This window comes from Cyprinus carpio, chromosome A20 (assembly GCF_018340385.1).
Source record: "Cyprinus carpio isolate SPL01 chromosome A20, ASM1834038v1, whole genome shotgun sequence".
Classification (NCBI taxonomy): Eukaryota; Metazoa; Chordata; class Actinopteri; order Cypriniformes; family Cyprinidae; genus Cyprinus; species Cyprinus carpio.
The window spans coordinates 3127056-3147415 of NC_056591.1; the positions used below are offsets into that span (position 1 = coordinate 3127056).

General features: G+C 36.3%; 1 protein-coding gene across 1 annotated transcript in view; it reads left to right on the forward strand.

Moving 5' to 3' along the window:
* The window catches only part of LOC109053095 (ribosomal protein S6 kinase delta-1-like), a 37306-nt gene that overhangs the window by 2837 nt on the left and 14109 nt on the right, over positions 1-20360 (forward strand). Inside the window, 5 exon segments of the mRNA XM_042777380.1 lie at positions 23-117; positions 6537-6630; positions 15950-16270; positions 17784-17905; positions 18163-18255. Coding sequence (XP_042633314.1) covers positions 23-117; positions 6537-6630; positions 15950-16270; positions 17784-17905; positions 18163-18255 — 725 coding nt within the window.

The following is a 20360-nucleotide window of genomic DNA, read 5'->3' on the forward strand; positions in this document are numbered from 1 at the left end:
AACTTGTGTATTTGTGTTGAAGGTCGTTTTGATGAGTCTGTGATTGAAAAGAGAAGGCAGTTCAGTGCTAATATTCCTGCTCTGTATGGCAGCCAGTACATACTGGATTTATTTAAGGTAAGCTCAGGTTCAAGTTGAGCTTTATTGTGTGGACATACAGTGGAATGAAATGCCGTGCCTCACAGGACCACGGTGCTACATAAATACAGACATACAACAATGAAGTAAAACCTATACACAACTAACCTACTGTCAGATTTTGACTATCAATATACTATATATAAATGTTTACCTATACATAAGCTAAAAAATACAGACTATACGAATGCTTCACATAATACTACACCTATACACAACTAACCTACTGACAGATTTTGACCTTAAGTACTATATATAAATGTTTACCTATAAATAAACTAAAATAAACTAAATTCAAACTATACAAATGCTACACATAAACACTGTACCTATACACAACTAACCTACTGACAGATTTCTATTTATGAATATACTATATAAAGGTTTACCTATACATAGACTGAAACGAAAAAAAAAAAAAATTATATATAGACTGTACGAATGCTTCACATAATACTGTACATGTGCAAAGAGAAACATTGTAAATCAAGCAGCTGGCTGGGGAACAGTGCAAGATGATTAGTAGTGGACGGGCATGTAAACATATGAGTCTTTGTGTGATTATGTACACACATCAGTGTGTGTGAAAAGTGTCTAGTGCGCATAGAGGAGAATTTCACAAAAAAAAAAGATGTTTCAGACAGTTTTTCTGTGATGTGTTTGGGGGGGTGGTGGAGGAGGTGAGATAGTCCATGTTTCAGGAGGTAGGGGGGTTTGTGTGGGGTTTCAGAGGAGGGCGGGGTGATTTGAGTTCAGGGCTCTCACAGCCTTGGGAGAAAAAAACTGTTGAGCAGTCTGGCGGAGCGGGCTCTGATGCTCCGGTACAGTCTTCCTGATGGTAGGAGCTGGAAGAGACTGTGGGAGGGATGGGTGGGGTCCTTCACGATACTGTTGGCTTTGCTGTTGGTATGAATATGAACTGGGATTGCTCTCAGAGCTGTCAGGTTGTTTTTGATATTTGCATTTATTCATCTGTCAAATAGTGATATCAGCCTTTAATTTGATGAATTCCATTAAGAAACATTGTTTCATAAGTATCAGGACACCCTCTGGACATTACATTATACAGTGACATTAAAGTTTCTTTGACCTCGTGGCATGGTCAGTTATTTTCTTTATATTAAATTTGCTTAATTATCACCAATCTGGTATTGCTTTGTAATTGTGGGGTATGATATGTAAAATGATGTAGATTTTAAAAAAAAGTGTTTCAGCATAAGGCTGTAATATAACAATATGTGAAACAAGCAGGAGTATATATATTTTCTGAGTGCTCTGTATTAGTACTATTGAGGCTATTGACATTATATACAAACATAAGATACAAAAGCCATCAACAAAAACAAGACACTGGTTACGAAAACCAAGTTGCATAAATCAACTTGCATTAGCAATCAGCTATCAAACTCTTTCCTGGAATTTTTATTTTTTTTTTAATAAAAAAATATATCATGCCGTTGACTGTCTAGTTACGCATGTCATTTAGGTCCATTTGTACTGTTATAGGGATTTACTGGGTATTTTGAAGGTTTTAAAGGATGAAGCTCAGGCTCAGGCTTTGCTTGTGAATGTCAAGGAATAATTTTGGATAACTTTTGAAAAACCATTCAACTATTCAAGGTTTTGTCTTTGTCTTTTACTGGGTGCTTATGGTGAGTATATTGAGTAATAATACTGTTTGAAATATTGTAATTTTTGTTTATTTTTAGTATTAATTTGTGATTTATTTTAATTTTTTTCAATATCCAGCTTTATTTATTAATCCAAATGAAAAATATTACACCAACATGTCAAAAAATAAATACATAAAAAACAGAAGCTTTCCTGTAGAATTTAAGTCTTTGGTAGTGCAACTGAAGCAAACAATTAACTATGGGGGGCAAGCAGTGTTGGGCAGTAACTACTGTAGTTACAGTTATAATATTACTTTTCGCAGTAACTAGTAGTGTAACTAATTACTATTAAGATCTCAGTAATAATATTACAGTTACCATCCATAAAACAGCTCGTTACTTTTGATGCCTCAACCCCTATTCATTTGAAATCCAACGATCCAGTAATTCTTAGATTTATTTTCATCATTTTTACGACTCACACAGGCACATGAAGCCACCAGTGCATCAGGAAAGCTTAGAATATGGAAAAGCTTACCATCGGGGTTGGAAATATTGCCATTACACTGATTTTATCAGGTGAAAAGGTGAACTGAACACAGATGTGTAAGTTGTGGCATTATGGAAGTTGCCCACCATCACATCCCTCTGATCCCAATATAAATTATATCACTACAGTTAAAAATCTTATGAACTTATGTGCTTCCTTTTGATAAAATACTCAAAAGGATCATGGGTAAGAGATAAATTATAGCTTCAATTATAGCTACAATTAGCTTCAAGCTACACATGACAATTAATACAACACTTTTATTTAAAAGTCACTATCAGTCATTGTTGAGTGTTTGTAATTACTTCTGACTGTGATCCAATGTAGATTTTGGTCAAATGATGAGGCAGAAATATATTGTTAGTAACATTTTAGAAGAGTTTTATGGGGAAGATACACAATTACAACTTCTGTAGGGCGTGAAGGAAAAGTAGTGTAACTAGTAACTAATTACTGTTGCCAGAAAGTAATACGTAAAGTATTACTTTAATCTAAAGTGTAAACTACTCTTCAGTTGTAAATGTTTTACTCATTATTTGTAGATCTTTCACCACAGTGTGTACACACACACAACCTGTAACCGGCAGGTTTATAAAACATTTTCAACTGATGAGTAGTTTACACATTAGAATAGGGGATGCAGAAAGTGTTGTAAATGATTTATTAATGCGTTTCAATCATCACACAACAGGTTTTGATTACTTTGTAGTGTGTACTGCAATGTAAGGACTGGTGAGGGTGTAGACAGATGTAATCTCTGACACATGGAGTATTTTTAACACTGAGATAATAGTACACTGTTGACATTTCAATGATTTATAAGTGATTAATCAAATATTAATAAGTAACTTAACTAGTAACTATACTGAAAAAAATTATTCATTGAATTTATTAATTAGTTTTAAGTGGTCGCAATCAATTTATTTTAGCTACATTTAAATAATTAATAATATTATATATATATATATATATATATATATATATATATATATATATATATATATATATATATATATATATATATATATAAATGACTATTATAATAAATATAAACTTTATATTATATTAATAAATTAGTATCATATTTTTTTTCAGTGTATTAACCTTTTACTAAGGATCTATTTGATTTATTTATGATGGTATTTTTTAAGATAACTTATGAGATTTGTAAATCGTTAGCATATAACTTAATTATCATTTGTGAATGTACACTCAAAAAAATTTTTGGTCTAAATTTACAATTTATGTAATTCAATTACATAACAAATTTCCATCCATTTAGATACATAGTTTTAACATAAAAGAAATCAATAAATTTAATGTTATTATATGTGTCAGTCATATGTGAATGAAACAGGTAAGATTTATGTAATAGTTCACAGCAAAGTCCCCACACTGTTCAGTGTTCATGTGTTTCCACACTACAGAGTGTTAAAGTAGAACTGATGCAGTGCTGGAGTTAAGAAGATAATTATGTGATGATTGACCATTAATGATGAACAGCTGCTGTTAACAAGCAGAATCACTGAAGAAAAGAGAAACACAAGAACTACAACCTACTTCAGCCACAGACAAAGATGAAATCAACTGAAATAAAAGACATTATATCTCTCAAGATCTGATTAAACAACTCCTAAAACAGCTTTATCAGCTTCTCATTATTAGCCAGGCTGACTTTATTTCTGTCAGACATCTAGAGAAACTCTTATTGAGAATTAACAGAGGTTTATATGTTATATGGTTTCATTTGAAATCACCATCAAGGAGACCAGTTTTTCCTTTTGTTGGGCTCTTGACCCTTGCTATTTTGGTGGTAATGTTATGCTGATTGTTTTAATTATGTGTTCATAAAAACACATTTAGCTTATCCAGCAAAGATAAATAAAATGAATAAAAGTTGTCTGCAGATGATCCATTGATCTCATTAGAAGCCCAGTTTCTGTTTAAATGGATGTTAAATTGCTTTAGCATTACTTATAGCTTCAGATCAAGAAGTACTGAACAAAAAAAAAAAGATTATTTAAATGATTTACAAATCTCATCTGAAGCATTACAAAGACCACAGACATCAAGACAATCTCAACAGTGGTGACAGTCAACAAAATGCTTCATGCTGCAATGCATGCTGGGATACATGGGCGAGTCTTGTACTATGCTGATACCCAGCATGCATTGCAACATGAAGCATTTTGTTGACTCAACATTGTTGAGATTCATATGCTGATTCTTGATGTCTGTGGTCTTTGAATTGCTGCTGATGAAAACTTTTTGTGCATAAAGTGATTTGTAAATTATTTAAATTATCTGATTATTACAATACTACTAGATCTGAAGTTATAAACAAGGCTAAAGCAACACAACATCCATTTAATCAGAAATTGGACTTCAAAGGAGGTTAGTCGATCAACTTTTAATTATTTATTTTTTTGCTTGGTTTTTTTGACTAAAATATATATATATTTTTTCTTTTTCTCTCTTCTTCTCTTCACAGTTGAGCCAATCAGTGTAATTTTACCACTAAAAAAAAAATCAAGGGTCAAGAGCCCAACACAAGAAAACACTGGTCTCTTTGATGGTGATTTCAAATGAAACAATATAACATCTAAACCTCTGTTAATTCTCAATAAGAGCATCTCTAGACGTCTGACAGAAGTCAATCTGGCTAATAATGAGAAGCTGATAAAGCTGTTTTAGGAGTTGTTTAATCAGATCTTGAGAGATTTAATGTCTTTTATTTCAGATAATTTCATCTTTGTCTGTGGCTGAAGTAGGTTGTAGTTCTTGTGTTTCTCTTTTCTTCAGTGATTCTGCTTGTTAACAGCAGCTGTTCATCATTAATGGTCAATCATCACATAATTATCTTCTAAACTCCAACACTGCTTCAGTTCTACTTTAACACTCTGTAGTGTGGAAACACATGAACACTGAACAGTGTGGGGACTTTGCTGTGAACTATTACATAAATCTTACCTGTTTCATTCATGTATGACTGAAGCATATGAATCGCATTAAATTTACTGATTTCTTTTATGTTAAAACTATGTAATCTAAATGGATGGAAATTTGTTATGTAATTAAATTACATAAAATTAAAATTTAGACTGAAACATGACTAGTTAATCATCATTTAATCACTTTTAAATGATTTATAACTTAATCTTCAAAACATAGATAAACATATGAACATATCACATATTAATTGCTTATGAAAGTTTTGAAAGGGTTTCATCCTTGAAAGTTGTAAGGATGACTTACAACTGAACGTTATTATAAAGTGTTACCCAAAAATAAAAATAAAATGAAAGAAAAGAAAGAAAGAGTTTGAACGAGAGATGGAGTTTGCAGCTTTTCACTGAAAAGTATCCTTTTGCAATTTTAAATCAGTTGTGTCTTGACGTTTACTCTGAATAACCTTGAAGTGATTCAGGTAAATATAAGAGGACTATTTCAAAGCCTGCTTGGAGTAATACACCTTTGCCAGTTGGTGGTGCTATGACTGTGACTAACAATATCCCTGTGTTCAGCCAACTTAACCTAACATACAGCTCAAGCTTGATCTAAATCATTCACTGCATGTAGGCGTTATGAGACACTTCCTGTATCTGCATTTTTTGCTGACCGTGGGTGTCCACTGGCACGTAATGAGCTGAGCAGAGTGGGTGATTTCAGTTTTCAGTGGAACTGATAACAGATCAGGGAAAGTGCTGAGAGCAGTGGAGTATCCAAAAGTTGAGAAACAGGGTCTGGTGAGATCTAATTGGGTCTGATGAGGGTATTTCTTGGTAAAAGTCCAGCGACTCCCTAGCAATGGCCTGGTAACCAGGCAGAACACCATTACAACTAACCACTTATAGGACACTTTGTTTTGTTAGACTTTTTTGTCATACTTCCATTTGTATTAATTTACAAATGTAATGACTAAAAAAATTATTCTAACATGTTGAAAAAATGTAATATAAAGAATAGTATTAGATTTGTCCAAACTTTTGGCTGGTAGTGTAGTATTTTTCCAGGTAGAGGCAGGGTGGTGAAGTCAAATTGAGGTAATTCAGGGTTAAGGAAGACCTATGCAGACAGAATAACCACAGTTTCCTTTTACGCATTTCTTGTTTATCACTTCATCCCTGTCTCAGAGTAATTAAACATGGTAACCTCAAATGGTTTGTGTGTGTGTGTGTGTGTGTGTGTGTGTGTGTGTGTGTGTGTGTGTGTGTGTGTGTGTGTGTGTGTTTTAGGGTGGTGAGGTGCAAGACAGCTCTGAGCTCATCGGCCCAGCTGAACCCTTCACTGATTTCTTAGCTGACAGCCTCTTAGATAGAAGCTCTGAAGGTAAGTTCATCGTTAAAGTGTTAAAAACGTGCTTTGTTAAATTAAAGTCAAATTTAAAAAATGTCCCACATCCAATAGAGTTAACATGAATGAATAGTATCAAAAGGCTCAAAAATAAGTCTACTTTACATTTTAATATGATACAATACAAAACACCTGAAGAAAATGTGTTGAAATTCCACTTTTTTTTTTTTTTTTTTTTTTAGGCTACTGGCCATTGAGAACTTCTGTTAGCCTAAACAAAACATCAGAAATAAACCAGATTATCAAAATCACTGCTTAATTCAAATATATTTATTAGTAAATCTGATTCTAAGTCATTGAATGGCTTTCAGTTTCTTGACTGTCAATCTTTGTTTGTGGATATCACTAAATAAAACAAAAAAAAAAAAAACTTTTTTTTGTGAATTATCTTATAAAACAGCATTTACTTTGTTGTTATTTTCAAATATAGCCCACTCCAAAATGAATGTTTAATGGTAAACATGTTAAAGATTAGTGGACAGGTTCTAAATTCATCAAGCGACTGGATTCCTGAAACATTCTTAACTGATATTTTCTTCTCATTTTCTTTCTTAGGAAAGAAGTTACAAATATTTTGTATTCCCAAAAATATTTCTTAAGAATGTTCTTAAAACAAAACTTATTTAAAAGTATTTTAAAAGAATCTTCTAAGATATCCTCAAACTTTTCTCAGAAAAGTTTGTCTTAAAAGTAATTATATAAATTTATTGGGTTATTTCAAATTGAGTATTATATTTAACCATTACAGCATAACGATATAATGTGCACGAGTTTTCTGAAGTGACACACCAATGATCGATAATATAAACAATGATCAGTCATGATTATGCATGTTGCAACTTTTTTTGCTGATTTCAAATTCAGTAACAACTCAACAAAAACTAGTTAAATGGGGAGCTTGTTTTTAATTGTAGCTTATATTTAAACTATTCAAAATCCACAGCGCATTAAACAACATGCAGCCAAGTGTCGAACACCATCAAGCTATTCACGCTTTTATGATTATTATGGTAATCTGCAGGTAGTGCAAAAAGGAAGGGTTTTTGTTGAGTATTCAAACATTCAGTCAGACCACTCCAAAGACTGGCATTTTCTTCTTTAGAAAAAAAAAAATAATAATTCTTAAGAAATAGGTTCTTAAGAACATATTTGACAGTATTTATCTCAAGAAATTCTTTAACTTCTTTTGTCCCAAATGTTGCTAATGTAATTGACAATTGTATTTGAAATAACACGACAATGATGTAGTCAAAAACGGAAAAGTTTTTCCCTTGCGTTTTTAAAAAGTTTCACGTATACATGACCATGTTTTCCAAACTATTCGCGTTTACACATATCTGCGAAAGTGGCCAAAAATGCTGTATTATGTATGCCAGGCCAGTAGTTGGTGCTGTCACCTTGTTAGTAAACAGTACCTGTAGGGAAGTGATGATTATATGTTGTATATGATGCATCTCCGCTGTTGGTTGTAATATTGGTGAAGTGAATCCAGACTTTGCTGAAGAAGTGTTAGCAAACTCTTGAGCAGCAACAACAGCACCATGTACTCTGCCATTGTTGTGTATGTTTGTTCATGCTTGCCTTTAAAGTCAACACATACAGGTGCATCTCAATAAATTAGAATGTCGTGGAAAAGTTCATTTATTTCAGTAATTCAACTCAAATTGAAACTTGTGTAGTAAATAAATTCAATGCACACAGACTGAAGTAGTTTAAGTCGTTGGTTCTTTTAATTGTGATGATTTTGGCTCACATTTAACAAAAACCTACCAATTCACTCAACAAATTAGAATATTTTGTATTTCAAAACATTGGCAATGACATGCCAATCAGCTAATCAACTCAAAACACCTGCAAAGGTTTCCTGAGCCTTCAAAATGGTCTCTCAGTTTGGTTCACTAGGCTACACAATCATGGGGAAGACTGCAGTTCTGACAGTTGTCCAGAAGGCAATCATTGACACCCTTCACTAGGAGGGTAAGCTACAAACATTCATTGCCAAAGAAACTGGCTGCTCACAGAGTGCTGTATCCAAGCATGTTAAGTTGTGTGTTGAAGAAAAAGATGCACAACCAACCGAGAGAACCACAGCCTTATGAGGATTGTCAAGCAAAATTGATTCAAGAATTTGAGTGAACTTCACAAGGAATGGACTGAGGCTGGGGTCAAGGCATCAAGAGCCACCACACACAGACGTGTCAAGGAATTTGTCTACAGTTGTCATATTTCTCTTGTTAAGCCACTCCTTAACCACAGACAACGTCAGAGGTGTCTTACCTGGGCTAAGGAGAAGAAGAACTGGACTGTTGCCCAGTGGTCCAAAGTCCTCTTTTCAGATGAGGGCAAGTTTTGTATTTCATTTGGAAACCAGGGTCCTAGAGTCTGGAAGAAGGGTGGAGAAGCTCATAGCCCAAATTGCTTGAATTCCAGTGTTAAGTTTCCACAGTTTGTGATGATTTGGGTTGCAATGTCATCTGCTGGTGTTGGTCCATTGTGTTTTTTGAAAACCAAAGTCACTTGACCCGTTTACCAAGAAATTTTGGAGCACTTCATGCTTCCTTCTGCTGACTAGCTTTTGAAGATGCTGATTTCATTTTCCAGCAGGATTTGGCACCTGTCCACACTGCCAAAAGCACCAAAAGTTGGTTAAATAGCCATGATGTTGGTGTGCTTGACTGGCCAGCAAACTCACCAAACCTGAACCCCATAGAGATCTCATAAAAAGTTTCCTGGTTTTGTCTGAAACGTTGTTGTGTAAATGGCCCCTAAACTATGTGAGTGGCAGGGGTGGATTTTGAACATCCTCTAGACTTTTAGTTGGGTGCCTTTGACATGATTAGTCGTGCCATTGGTGTGTTTACACTCAAAGAAAAGAATGTGTTTGAATTGCAAAGACATGGGGCTTCTCATACAGTGTTCAACCCTATTTCCACCTTATATTTTGTTTTGCCAATGTTGGAGGCTCCTGGTTGGAGAACATAATTTATTCGTTTTTTTTATAGGGGTCCTATTATTATTATTATTATTTAGATTTTCGACTTCCTTTAGTGCATAATGTTGCTATTTGTGCATGAAAAAGATCCGCAAAGTTACAAAGCACAAAGTCCACGCCAAATTGAGTCATTACCTATATTCAAGTTCAAGTTTCAAGTTTGTATTTATTTATTAGCACATTTAAAAACAGCAAGCAGGGCTGACCAAAGTGCTGAACAATACAGATAATAATAAAAGATAATAATAAAAAATAAAAAAGACACTTTCATGACATGATATCACAATGAATTAAAAGCTAAAGAAAAAAAGTAGGTTTTAAGAGAAGATTTAAAAACAGTTAGATATTGAGCCGTTCGGATGTAAGCCGGAAGGCTGTTCCACAGCCTTGGCCCGGCAATCGCAAAGGCTCTGTCTCCTCTTTTCTTTAGCTGTGATCTGGGGACAGCCAAAAGTCTCTGATCACCAGACCTCAGGTTTTGTGTGGGATTGTGTGGACAGAGAAGCTCAGACAAATAGCTTGGTGCCAGATTACTTACGGATTTAAAAACAAAGAGAAGAATTTTAAACTCAATTCTAAAATGCACAGGTAGCCAATGCAGTGATTTTAAGATAGGAGAAACATGATCGAATTTCCGTTTCCTTTTGAGGAACTTTGCAGCAGCATTCTGTACTAATACGAGACGAGCAATAGAGTGTTTGGCAATGCCATTGTAGAAAGAGTTGCAATAATCCAACCGTGATGTAATTAGCGCATGGACAGCGATCTCTAAGGTTTTCTCAGAAAGAGAGGATTTGACCTTAGAGAGAAGACGTAGCTGGAAGAAACAAGAACCAATCACCGCATTTATTTGTTTTTCAAATTTGAGGTTGTGGTCCCAGAGAACACCTAAGTTCTTAGTGCAAGATGAAGTTGGAGAAAGGTAATCCAGATCGATGTTACTGCAATTAAAGTGGTCATGGGGGCCAAAGACTATAACCTCGGTTTTGGATTCATTCAGAAATAAAAAGTTTTGAGAAAACCACATTTTTACTTCCTCTAGGCATGCAAAAAGAGATTTCAGAGCAGAATCTTTGTTGCGTTTCAGAGGCAAATAAATTTGTGTATCATCTGCATAGCAATAAAATGGTACACCATGCTTTCTGAAAATGGAGTCCAGAGGAAGCAAATACAGAGAGAAAAGAATGGGTGCGAGAATAGACCCCTGCGGCACTCCACAAGAGAGTTGGGTTGGCGAGGAAAAAAGTTACCAAGTTTGACAGAAAAACTTCTATTTGTTAGATAGGATCTAAACCAACTTAGGACAGTTCCCTGGATGCCCACATAAAATTCTACTCGGGATAAAAGAGTTTTATGATCAACTGTATCAAAAGCCGAGGTTAAGTCTAACAGTATTAGGATCACAGAGTCACCAGCATCAGTCGCTAACAGTATATCATTAGAAACCCTTAATAAAGCAGACTCAGTGCTGTGCAGAGGCTTAAAACCAGACTGGAAAGTTTAAAGAATTTGATTTGAGTTCAGGAAAGACTGGAGTTGATAGAGAACCGTTTTCTCCAATATTTTTGTAATAAAAGGAAGTGTCGAGATAGGTCAAAAATTATTAAAATCTCTATGATCAAGTGAAGGATTCTTAAGGAGAGGTATAACAGTAGCTTGTTTTAGTTTGACGGGGATAGTCCCTGTGCTCAAGCATTTATTCAGAAAAGACACCAAACATGTTCCAACCAATTAAAAAATTTGTTTCAGAATACGGGGAGAAAGAACATCAAGAGAGCAGAAGGAGGGAAACCTTGAGAAACCTTCACATGATACTGAGGGATTTAAAATCACATTTACAGGAGGATTTAGAGCAGAATTTAACACAGAGAATAAGGCTTTTGAACTATGATGATATTTTAGAATTTAATTAGAAAAGTACTTTGATTTAGCAGATATCATAGCTTTCTGAAAAGCACTGAGAGAGTTTTTCAGCATTTCATAAGAGATTTGTAGCTTGTCACTTTTCCATTTGCGTTCAGCTCTTCTACATGCTCGCCTCAGAGAGCGGATGGTATCATATAGCCATGGTTCAGTCTTAGGTTTTGACTTTTTCATTTTTAAAGGAGCAGTGATATTTAAAACCTCAGAGCATACAGTATTAAAAAGACTAAGATGTTCTTCAGCATCCAAGTCGTGTAAGAGTGATTCCAGGGACACAGACAGACACACCTCTTTACAGGTGTTAGTGAATTCGTCACGGAAACAGGGAGAAAAGGAACAAGTCCGTTGTGCAGTAGGAGTGACGTGTGACATTGACGGGGGAAAGGACATAGAAAACAGTACAGGCATATGATCAGAGATCAGTGTGTCAAAAACCTTAACATCAGTAACGGAAAAGCCATGAGAGAATACCAGGTCCAAAGTATGTCCATGTGTGTGTGGGATCTTTCACCCACTGTACCATGTTAAATGAGTCCATGAGATTTAAAAACTCCATTGTTAGAGGTTTTGACTGGCAGCACACATGAATATTAAAGTCTCCTAGCAGAAGAATATTGCTGTAATTGGTTAGACATTCACCCATAAAAGCAGTGAATTCGCTTATGAAATCTTTTACTAGGTGAGGGGGGCGATACACCAGCGCTAACAAAACAGGATCGTCAAATTCCAGATGCGCAACAGCTGTGCTTAAAAGCTACTGTAGATTGTAGACGGAACAGAATGACAGTAGCGACTAAAACTGTTTTTTAAAATTACCGCTAAGCCAACCCCGTGGCTAGAAGAGTGGGGAGAATTAAAGAATGTGCAGCCTGTCGGAATCAACTCAGCAAAAGGACTTAAATCACCAACCTTTGCCCAAGTTTCTGTGATGCACATAAAATCCAATGCGTGGGTAGTAAAAAAGTCATTTAAAATGAAAGTCTTATATTAATAAGCTATTAATTAATATACCTTGATTATAGTACTGGGTTTTCTTCCGGGAACGTACACGTCACAGTATCCCTCATTGAAATAAATCCTACCCGCGGAATATGTAAAAAAAAAAAAAAAAAAAAAAAAAAAAAAAAAGGACTTAGAGTTTGTAGTGTGTAGCCATGTCCATTTCACAGATCTAAGATACTGATACAAATGCAGCTGTATGTTCACAGACTGTGTTTATGAATTTGGTGTGTTTTTGAAATAACCTTGTGTATTTGACAGCTGATGCGAAAGAGCTACTTTTTTTACACACAGGTTTTTTGCTTTTCAATGTCTGCCGTCTGTTATATTATATGAGGACATAAGCACATGGACTTCAACTCCAGAGCTGCTCTTAGAATCACTTCACAAGCTTTTCACCATTTCATTTGAGAAATATCGATATTGTATAAATATTGTGATAATATTTTTGGCCATATTGCTCAGCTTACCAGTGTAAAATATCTGCATATTTTGTTATTATCTTGCCGTTTCATGACTTCCATCCTGTCTCAGAAAACTGTTTAAAGGGGTCATATGATGTTGCTAAAAATAGCATTATTTTTGGTGTAATGCAATGTGTTTATGCGGTTTAAGGTTCAAAAAACACATTATTTTCCACATACTGTACATTATTGTTTCTCCTCTATGCCCTGCCTTTCTGAAATGCATTGTTTTTTACAAAGCTCATCGGTCTGAAAAGAGAGATGTGCTCTGATTGGCCAGCTATCCAGTGCGTTGTGATTGGCCGAATGCCTCAAGGGTGTGACGGAAATGTGACGCCCCTTGTCTAGGCATGGGCCGAAAACTGGTTTCAAGGTATACCGCGATTTGAAAATGTCACAGTTTCAAATCCACTAATATTTTCCATTATACCGTTCCTGCGGTATCCGCTGGTTTCCATGTCTCCTCAAAGACTGAAAGAGTAGGAATCCCTCAGGCTGAGTGTAGTGTAGAGAGTAACACTGACCCCTCCTCCTTCTGTTGGTGCGAGTGAGCGGTCAGTTACGTGTGTGTAGGATGGCCCGGGTACACTTCACATTTAACGTTCCTTTCCGTCTCGTGCACAGCGTCCGCACAGCTTTGAAAAGTATACTCAACCACAAATGAGCATGGATGGATGAGCTTGACACATGCGCAGTACCAACGGGGTGCGCGACTGTCCGCAAGCCCTCTCGATGACGAAAATAACGTAATGCTGATGGTGCGTGGACAGCCGAAATATACTTTGGCCTTTACACGATTGGCAACCGGCCGTTTTTTGCCTTATTGCAACCCTCTGTTCTAGACTTGCACAAACTGCGTTGCAATGCAATAATTTTCCAAAATGTAATTTATGTGAAAATATGAAGTCTGTTAACGCCCGTTAACACAGGCCAGAGACGCTGAAGACGGATGCACAGAGAAAAATACTGTAGCAGGCAGATCACTCACTGTTCATGATGCACCAACTATTGGAAGAAAATCCTCAATATTGATTTGGGGGTTTATATGATTGTGTTTCTGAGGGGAGCTGACTGTCTTCTGAAAAGTTTACGTGGTATAATTTCACAAAGCTTGTCAGAAAATTCTGTTTTGCTTCAAATTGGGTTATTATTAAATCAAATTATGTGTATGATTATTGTTATATAACTAAATGATATAAATGATATGTATATGAATTATATAACTAAAATTAAATAACTGTAATTACATATTTAGGTTAAATAAAGATGTCAGTCTTTATTTTTTTTATTTTTAGGAAACAAAGAAAAAAATTAACTAATTCTACTGTTTCTAATATTCTGTATGTTGCTCAAAAACAAAATATATTGTCCAGCAGGAAAAAAAATATATGTATTTTTTTACCCAGTCATTTAAAAATATCACATTTCAGAGCTGTAACAGCAATACCATGATACCGTGAAACAGTGATATTTTTGCTTAAGGTTATCATACCGTCAAAATCTCATACCGGCCCATGCCTACCCTTGTCATACTTTGATGCATGTCCCGGTTAGAACACCGGCGAGACAAGACAAAAACAATAAAACTAATTACAAACGAGCCATTTGTTGCATCCAGTGGGGACATAATTATGGATTATAATTACTTATACTGTGTTTTTACGCCGCATAAACATAAAACCATGTCTGCATTTGTGATCGGAGAAATGACAAACAACAAGCTCAATTCTCAAATAACAGTTCTTGCGCCCCCCCAGCTCTGCATATTTTGCACGTCTCTTTTTGTTAACACACCTGATTCAGATAGATTGTTAGAAGTGAGCTCTGTGCATGAACTGTGTTCCCATTGACATGGTACACAGTGTTCATTGCTCCCTACTCCCTGAGCAGGGGAAATCTGTTGAAGTTTACCTTACTTTGGAACATTCATTCACGGATTTGCACTGTGCAACGTCTTTACACATGGACAAGTTGTGACACCATATATCTCTGTAAATAAATACAATTTAAATTCACGTCTTGCATACTTCAGTGCACTTTGAATAGAACATATACATTTGCTTTGAACTGGAATAATGGTGGAATATCCTGCAATGTCCACTTCGCAGGGCACTTACGTTCGAATAGAACAAACGTCTGAAGCCATAAGAGAACGGACAAGTGTGTGATGATCATGGGGGAGTGGTGACTGGAATTGAGAACCGCTGATCTACACTGCTCAAAGCTCGCGTTTGAATCATCAGTGGCAAATCCTTTATATATGTAAACATACTTACAAACTGTGAGTCAGAACAGCTGGCATTGTAGTCTTCTCTCCCAGGATCAGGAAACAGTCCTCCATAAAATGGAGAAAAAGGGAAACAGGAAGTGTCTCATTATATTTAACAAAATTGCTTCAAACTTACATCAAAAGACATTGCTGATGTAGAATTGCAAAGGGATTCTTGATATCTTAAATGATAATGCCTCATTCATTTTTGAGGCTCTTGGCCTACTTAAAATTTCATGAAATTCAGGGAACATATCAGAGTTGTCGGTCATTAGACATAGACAGAAGCTAAAACATGGACATATAGGTGGACTCTGTAGCGCCCCCTTTTGACTAAAGTGGAGAGGGTGGTCAGTTTTACCTACCCAAGGGTTGTCCAATCCTGCTGCTGGAGGGCCGCTTTCCAAGAGAGTTTAACTCCAGCCAGTTTTAACACACTTGCCTTGAATTTTTTGTGGTATTGTTTCAGGTGAGTTTAACCGGGGCTAGAGGTAAACTCTGCTGGTATGTGGCCCTACAGAAGCAGGAATGTCCTACAGAACAGACTCACATATATTGTTGTTGTCAAGCCAGACAACAATTAGTCGTTAGCTCTGCCCAACAGGAAGTCAGCTATTTTTCATGCTAGATTTGTGTCCTTAATGTCAGGTGGCAGCAGTGACAGTGAGCTGAATTCTCTTGAGGTTGATGGAGACCCTCTGGCTGCAGTGGATGATGGAATGGCATCAGGCAGCATCAGGCACACAGCAACACAAAGCAGCTTGTCTCTGATGCAACAGCCAGTGACGTCCCCACGTGGGGCTTTGAGCTTTGCCTCCGGCCTCAGGAACTACTCCGAGAAGAAGGACTACTTGGAAGAGGCCAGTGAGCAGATCAATCTAGCTGATCAGAAAGAAGTGGAGCAGGACTTTGCAGTGGCATTTTTCTACTATCGTAGAGATGTAGATCTTCTGCTGAAGAGTGTGCAAGGTATATAATTTAATGCATAACTTTGTATTTCAACATGCAGAGCTGGCCACATGTGCTCACTTTGGCTTATTCCAGGGTTTTAACAGAAAGTGGCATTATGAAATGTCTTGTAAATGCGAATTTCATTTGAGGGATAAACTTTGTCACTGAAGTCCTCTCTTTTTGACTCTTAGTCTAACAGGCATGAATTGCTTTCTCAGAAGTATTTTTCTTTTTTTATTAGGTTAAAAAATACTTCATGGTTCATGGTTCAGACAAAGTTATCTAAGCCTGTTTCTTTTGACCACAATTAAGAGAAAAGAGTTTGACATCTATGTTTCTGCCAAAAGTGACACACTGAGTACTATTGGCAGCCATTTTCCAGTATGTTGTTTAACACTTACAATGCATGTTGGAAAAGAAACGGGCATTATAATTTAGCCCTGGAGGCTTTCTTAGGGGCCGTTTACACGACAGCGTTTGCAGCCAAAAACAGTTTTGCCTGTTCGTTTACACAACAACAGCGTTTTGGAGACTGAAAATGCATATTTTTGAAAAAGTGTTATCCTTTCCGTGTAAACACCCAATATGGGAATCTTTGAAAACGGTGACGTCATGCGCGAGCATAGTACATGTTAGGTATGTAGACATGTGCAGTACGTGTTGATTTTAAAGGCAAACACAACAATGGCGGAGTACATGGTACTGTTGTTGCTGCTCAAGAGTTTGCTAACACTTCTTCAGCAAAGTGTGCAAATTTACTTCACCCATATTACAACCAACAGTGGAGTCGCATCATATACATAATATAATCATCACTTCCTTACAGGTACTGTTTACTAACAAGGTGACAGCGCCAACTACTGGCCTGGCATATGTAATACAGCGTTTTTGGCTGTTTTCGCAGATGTGTAAACACATCTTTTTAAAAACGTTTTCGTTTTTTTAAAAATGCAAGGAAAAAACTTTTCCGTTTTTGACTACATCGTTGTTGTGTAAACGTAGCCTTAGTACAGTAAACATGTAAAGTACAGTAAATACAAACAGTAACGACAGCTGAATAATACACACTTAACCAAACAATAACGGAGCATACTTTAGCCGAGCACTACATGTACATGTTTGTGGGCTCTTGAATCACTGACGACTCATTTCAGGCAGTTCAGAATCAGTTCTTTCTTTTGGGAGATAGAATTTCCATTTGTCATGCACTTTGATCTTTGAATCTTTGTAGACTTTTATATTCACAAACAGCTATATTACAGACGACATGAAAGATAATACATGAAAAAGCATAATCGGGGTACTTTAGCATGAGCTTAATTTGAACTTGTAACTCTCTAATATGGATGAATTGCAATTTTATATTATTTATGTTATATTAAACATCATTACTAGTGGTTCATTCTATACAAATTTCAAACTTGGGAGGTTGTGCACATCCAAGTTTGAAAAGCGGTTTTCATACCAAACAAATGAACCAAACTCCACTTTAAAGCAAATTTATTGCAAGTGTATGTATTGCATATTTCAGGAGAGGAAAGTCCCAGCAGAAGAGAGGCTGTGAAGAGAAAGACAGCAGAATATCTGATGCGTGCCGAGCTCATTTCTGGACAGCTCACAGACAGCATGGGTCAGAGCTCCACTCAAACCAGGGTCAGTGTGTGTGATATTTCACCTTCACAATAAAACGTGTGGCTTCATTTATAAAATACACAGTTTTACAGTTACTTTTAATTGATGATGTAAAAGCGAACATGTGAGTGAACACAATTTACGAATGAGTGCACATTTTATGAATGTGGCTTAAACATCCATTTACCTGTTGTTCATGTTTTGTGTTGTATTATATGAGTTCTTTAAAATATTTTTTCCCCCTTGTTTTCATGTTTCTTTGTTGGGTGTCACTTCAGGCGTTGGGCTCGCAGTGCTGTGGTGGCTTGTGGGCTGAGCAGACTCATTCTGATGAGCTGAAGCATTACAGAGTGCTGGGCATTATTGATAAGGTACACATCTCAATATTATAACTGCATTATGATCATTACTGCACACAACACAACAAATTTTGAACATTAAAGCTCAGTCTTTATTTACTTATTGTTATTCCAAACCTGTATGCTGAGACAAAAGCAGAAATATTGGGCCATCTTTACACAGCTCTTTTCTAGGGGTCACATTTATGACTATAATCATCACGTGAGGTTATAATGTTTGTCACATTTAGTAGGGTGAAGTTGAATAAGAAATATTCAAGCTTTAATACAATTACCTGGAGAGAGAATACATGGAAAACAACATTGAGAATGTGTGAGGAGGAAGAGTCTAGGTCTAGTCACTAGTGTGAGGAACTGTGCTTGGAATGGAGAGCCAACGGGAAGAGATTAGTAGCAGGTTTAGCAGATTTTTGTAAGCTTACAGAGATGCGATTTGTTCTTCTTTGAGAATCTTGTTCTATCAATGCATAACACACATTTTTGTGTTTATTTTGCTTTTTAAATCTATTGCTATGGATGTCAATTAACAAAAATTATGGAGTGTCTATTTTTTCCAATCTCATTCTTCTCATTTTTCCATCACATTTATTTTGAATCCAATATTAAGGTGCCCCTATTATGCCATTTCGAATATTGCCTTCCATGCAGTGTGTAATGTACTCAGGTCAAGTCACCTTTATTTATATAGCGCTTTAAACAAAAAAGATTGCATCAAAGCAACTGAACAACATTAATTAGGAAAACAGTGCGTCAATAATGCAAAATGACAGTTAAAGGCAGTTCATCATTGAATGTGAGTGTTGTAGTCATTTAGTTATTTTATGTTTTTATTGTATGTTTGATTTTTTTAAATCAAGTCAACGATATCACTGTAAATGAAGTGTCCCCAACTAAGCAAGCCAGAGGCGACAGCGGCAAGGAACCAAAACTCCATCGGTGTTAGAATGGAGAAAAAACCTTGGGAGAAACCAGGCTCAGTTGGGGGGCCAGTTCTCCTCTGACCAGACGAAACCAGCAGTTCAATTCCAGGCTGCAGCAAAGTCAGATTGTGCAGAAGAATCATCAGTTTCCTGTGGTCTTGTCCCGGTGGTCGTCTGAGACATAGGCCGTAATTTAGATATATTTTTGAGGTGGAAAAATGCAGTTTTATAAATGCTAGAAACGTGGCTTTCTAAGGAAAGGTTGCTATCAAATAGCACACCTAGGTTCCTAACTGATGACGAAGAATTGACAGAGCAGCCTTCAAGTCTTAGACAGCGTTCTAGGTTATTACATGCAGAGCTTTTAGGTCCTATAATTAACACCTCTGTTTTTTCAGAATTTAGCAGAAATTACTCATCATCCAGTTTTTTATATCGACTATGCGTTAGTTTTTCAAATTGGTATGTTTCGCTGGGCCGCGAAGAAATATAGAGCTGAGTATCATCAGCATAACAGTGAAAGCTAAAACCGTGTTTCCTGATGATATTTCCCAAGGGTAACATGTAAAGCGTGAAGAGTAATTGCCCTAGTACTGAGCCTTGAGGTACTCCATACTGCACTTCTGATCGATATGATACCTCTTCATTCACCGCTACGAATTGATGGCGGTCATATAAGTACGATTTAAACCATGCTAATGCACTTCCATTAATGCCAACAAAGTGTTCTATGCAAAAGAATGGTGTGGTCAATAGTGTCGAACGCAGCACTAAGATCCAATAGCACTAATAGAGAGATACAACCACGATCAGATGATAAGAGCAGGCCATTTGTAACTCCAAGGAGAGCAGTCTCAGTACTATAATACGGTCTAAATCCTGACTGGAAATCATCACAGATGCCATTTTTCTCTAAGAAGGAATATAATTGTGAGGATACTACCTTTTTTTAGTATCTTGGACAGAAAAGGGAGATTCGAGATCGGTCTATAATTAAGTAGTTCTTTGGGGTCAAGTTGTGTTTTTTTTTATGAGAGGCTTAATAACAGCCAGTTTGAAGGTTTTGGGGACATATCCTAATAACAATGAGGAATTAATAATAGTCAGAAGAGGATCTATGACTTCTGGAAGCACCTCTTTTAGGAGCTTAGATGGAATAGGGTCTAACATACATGTTGTTGGTTTAGATGATTTACC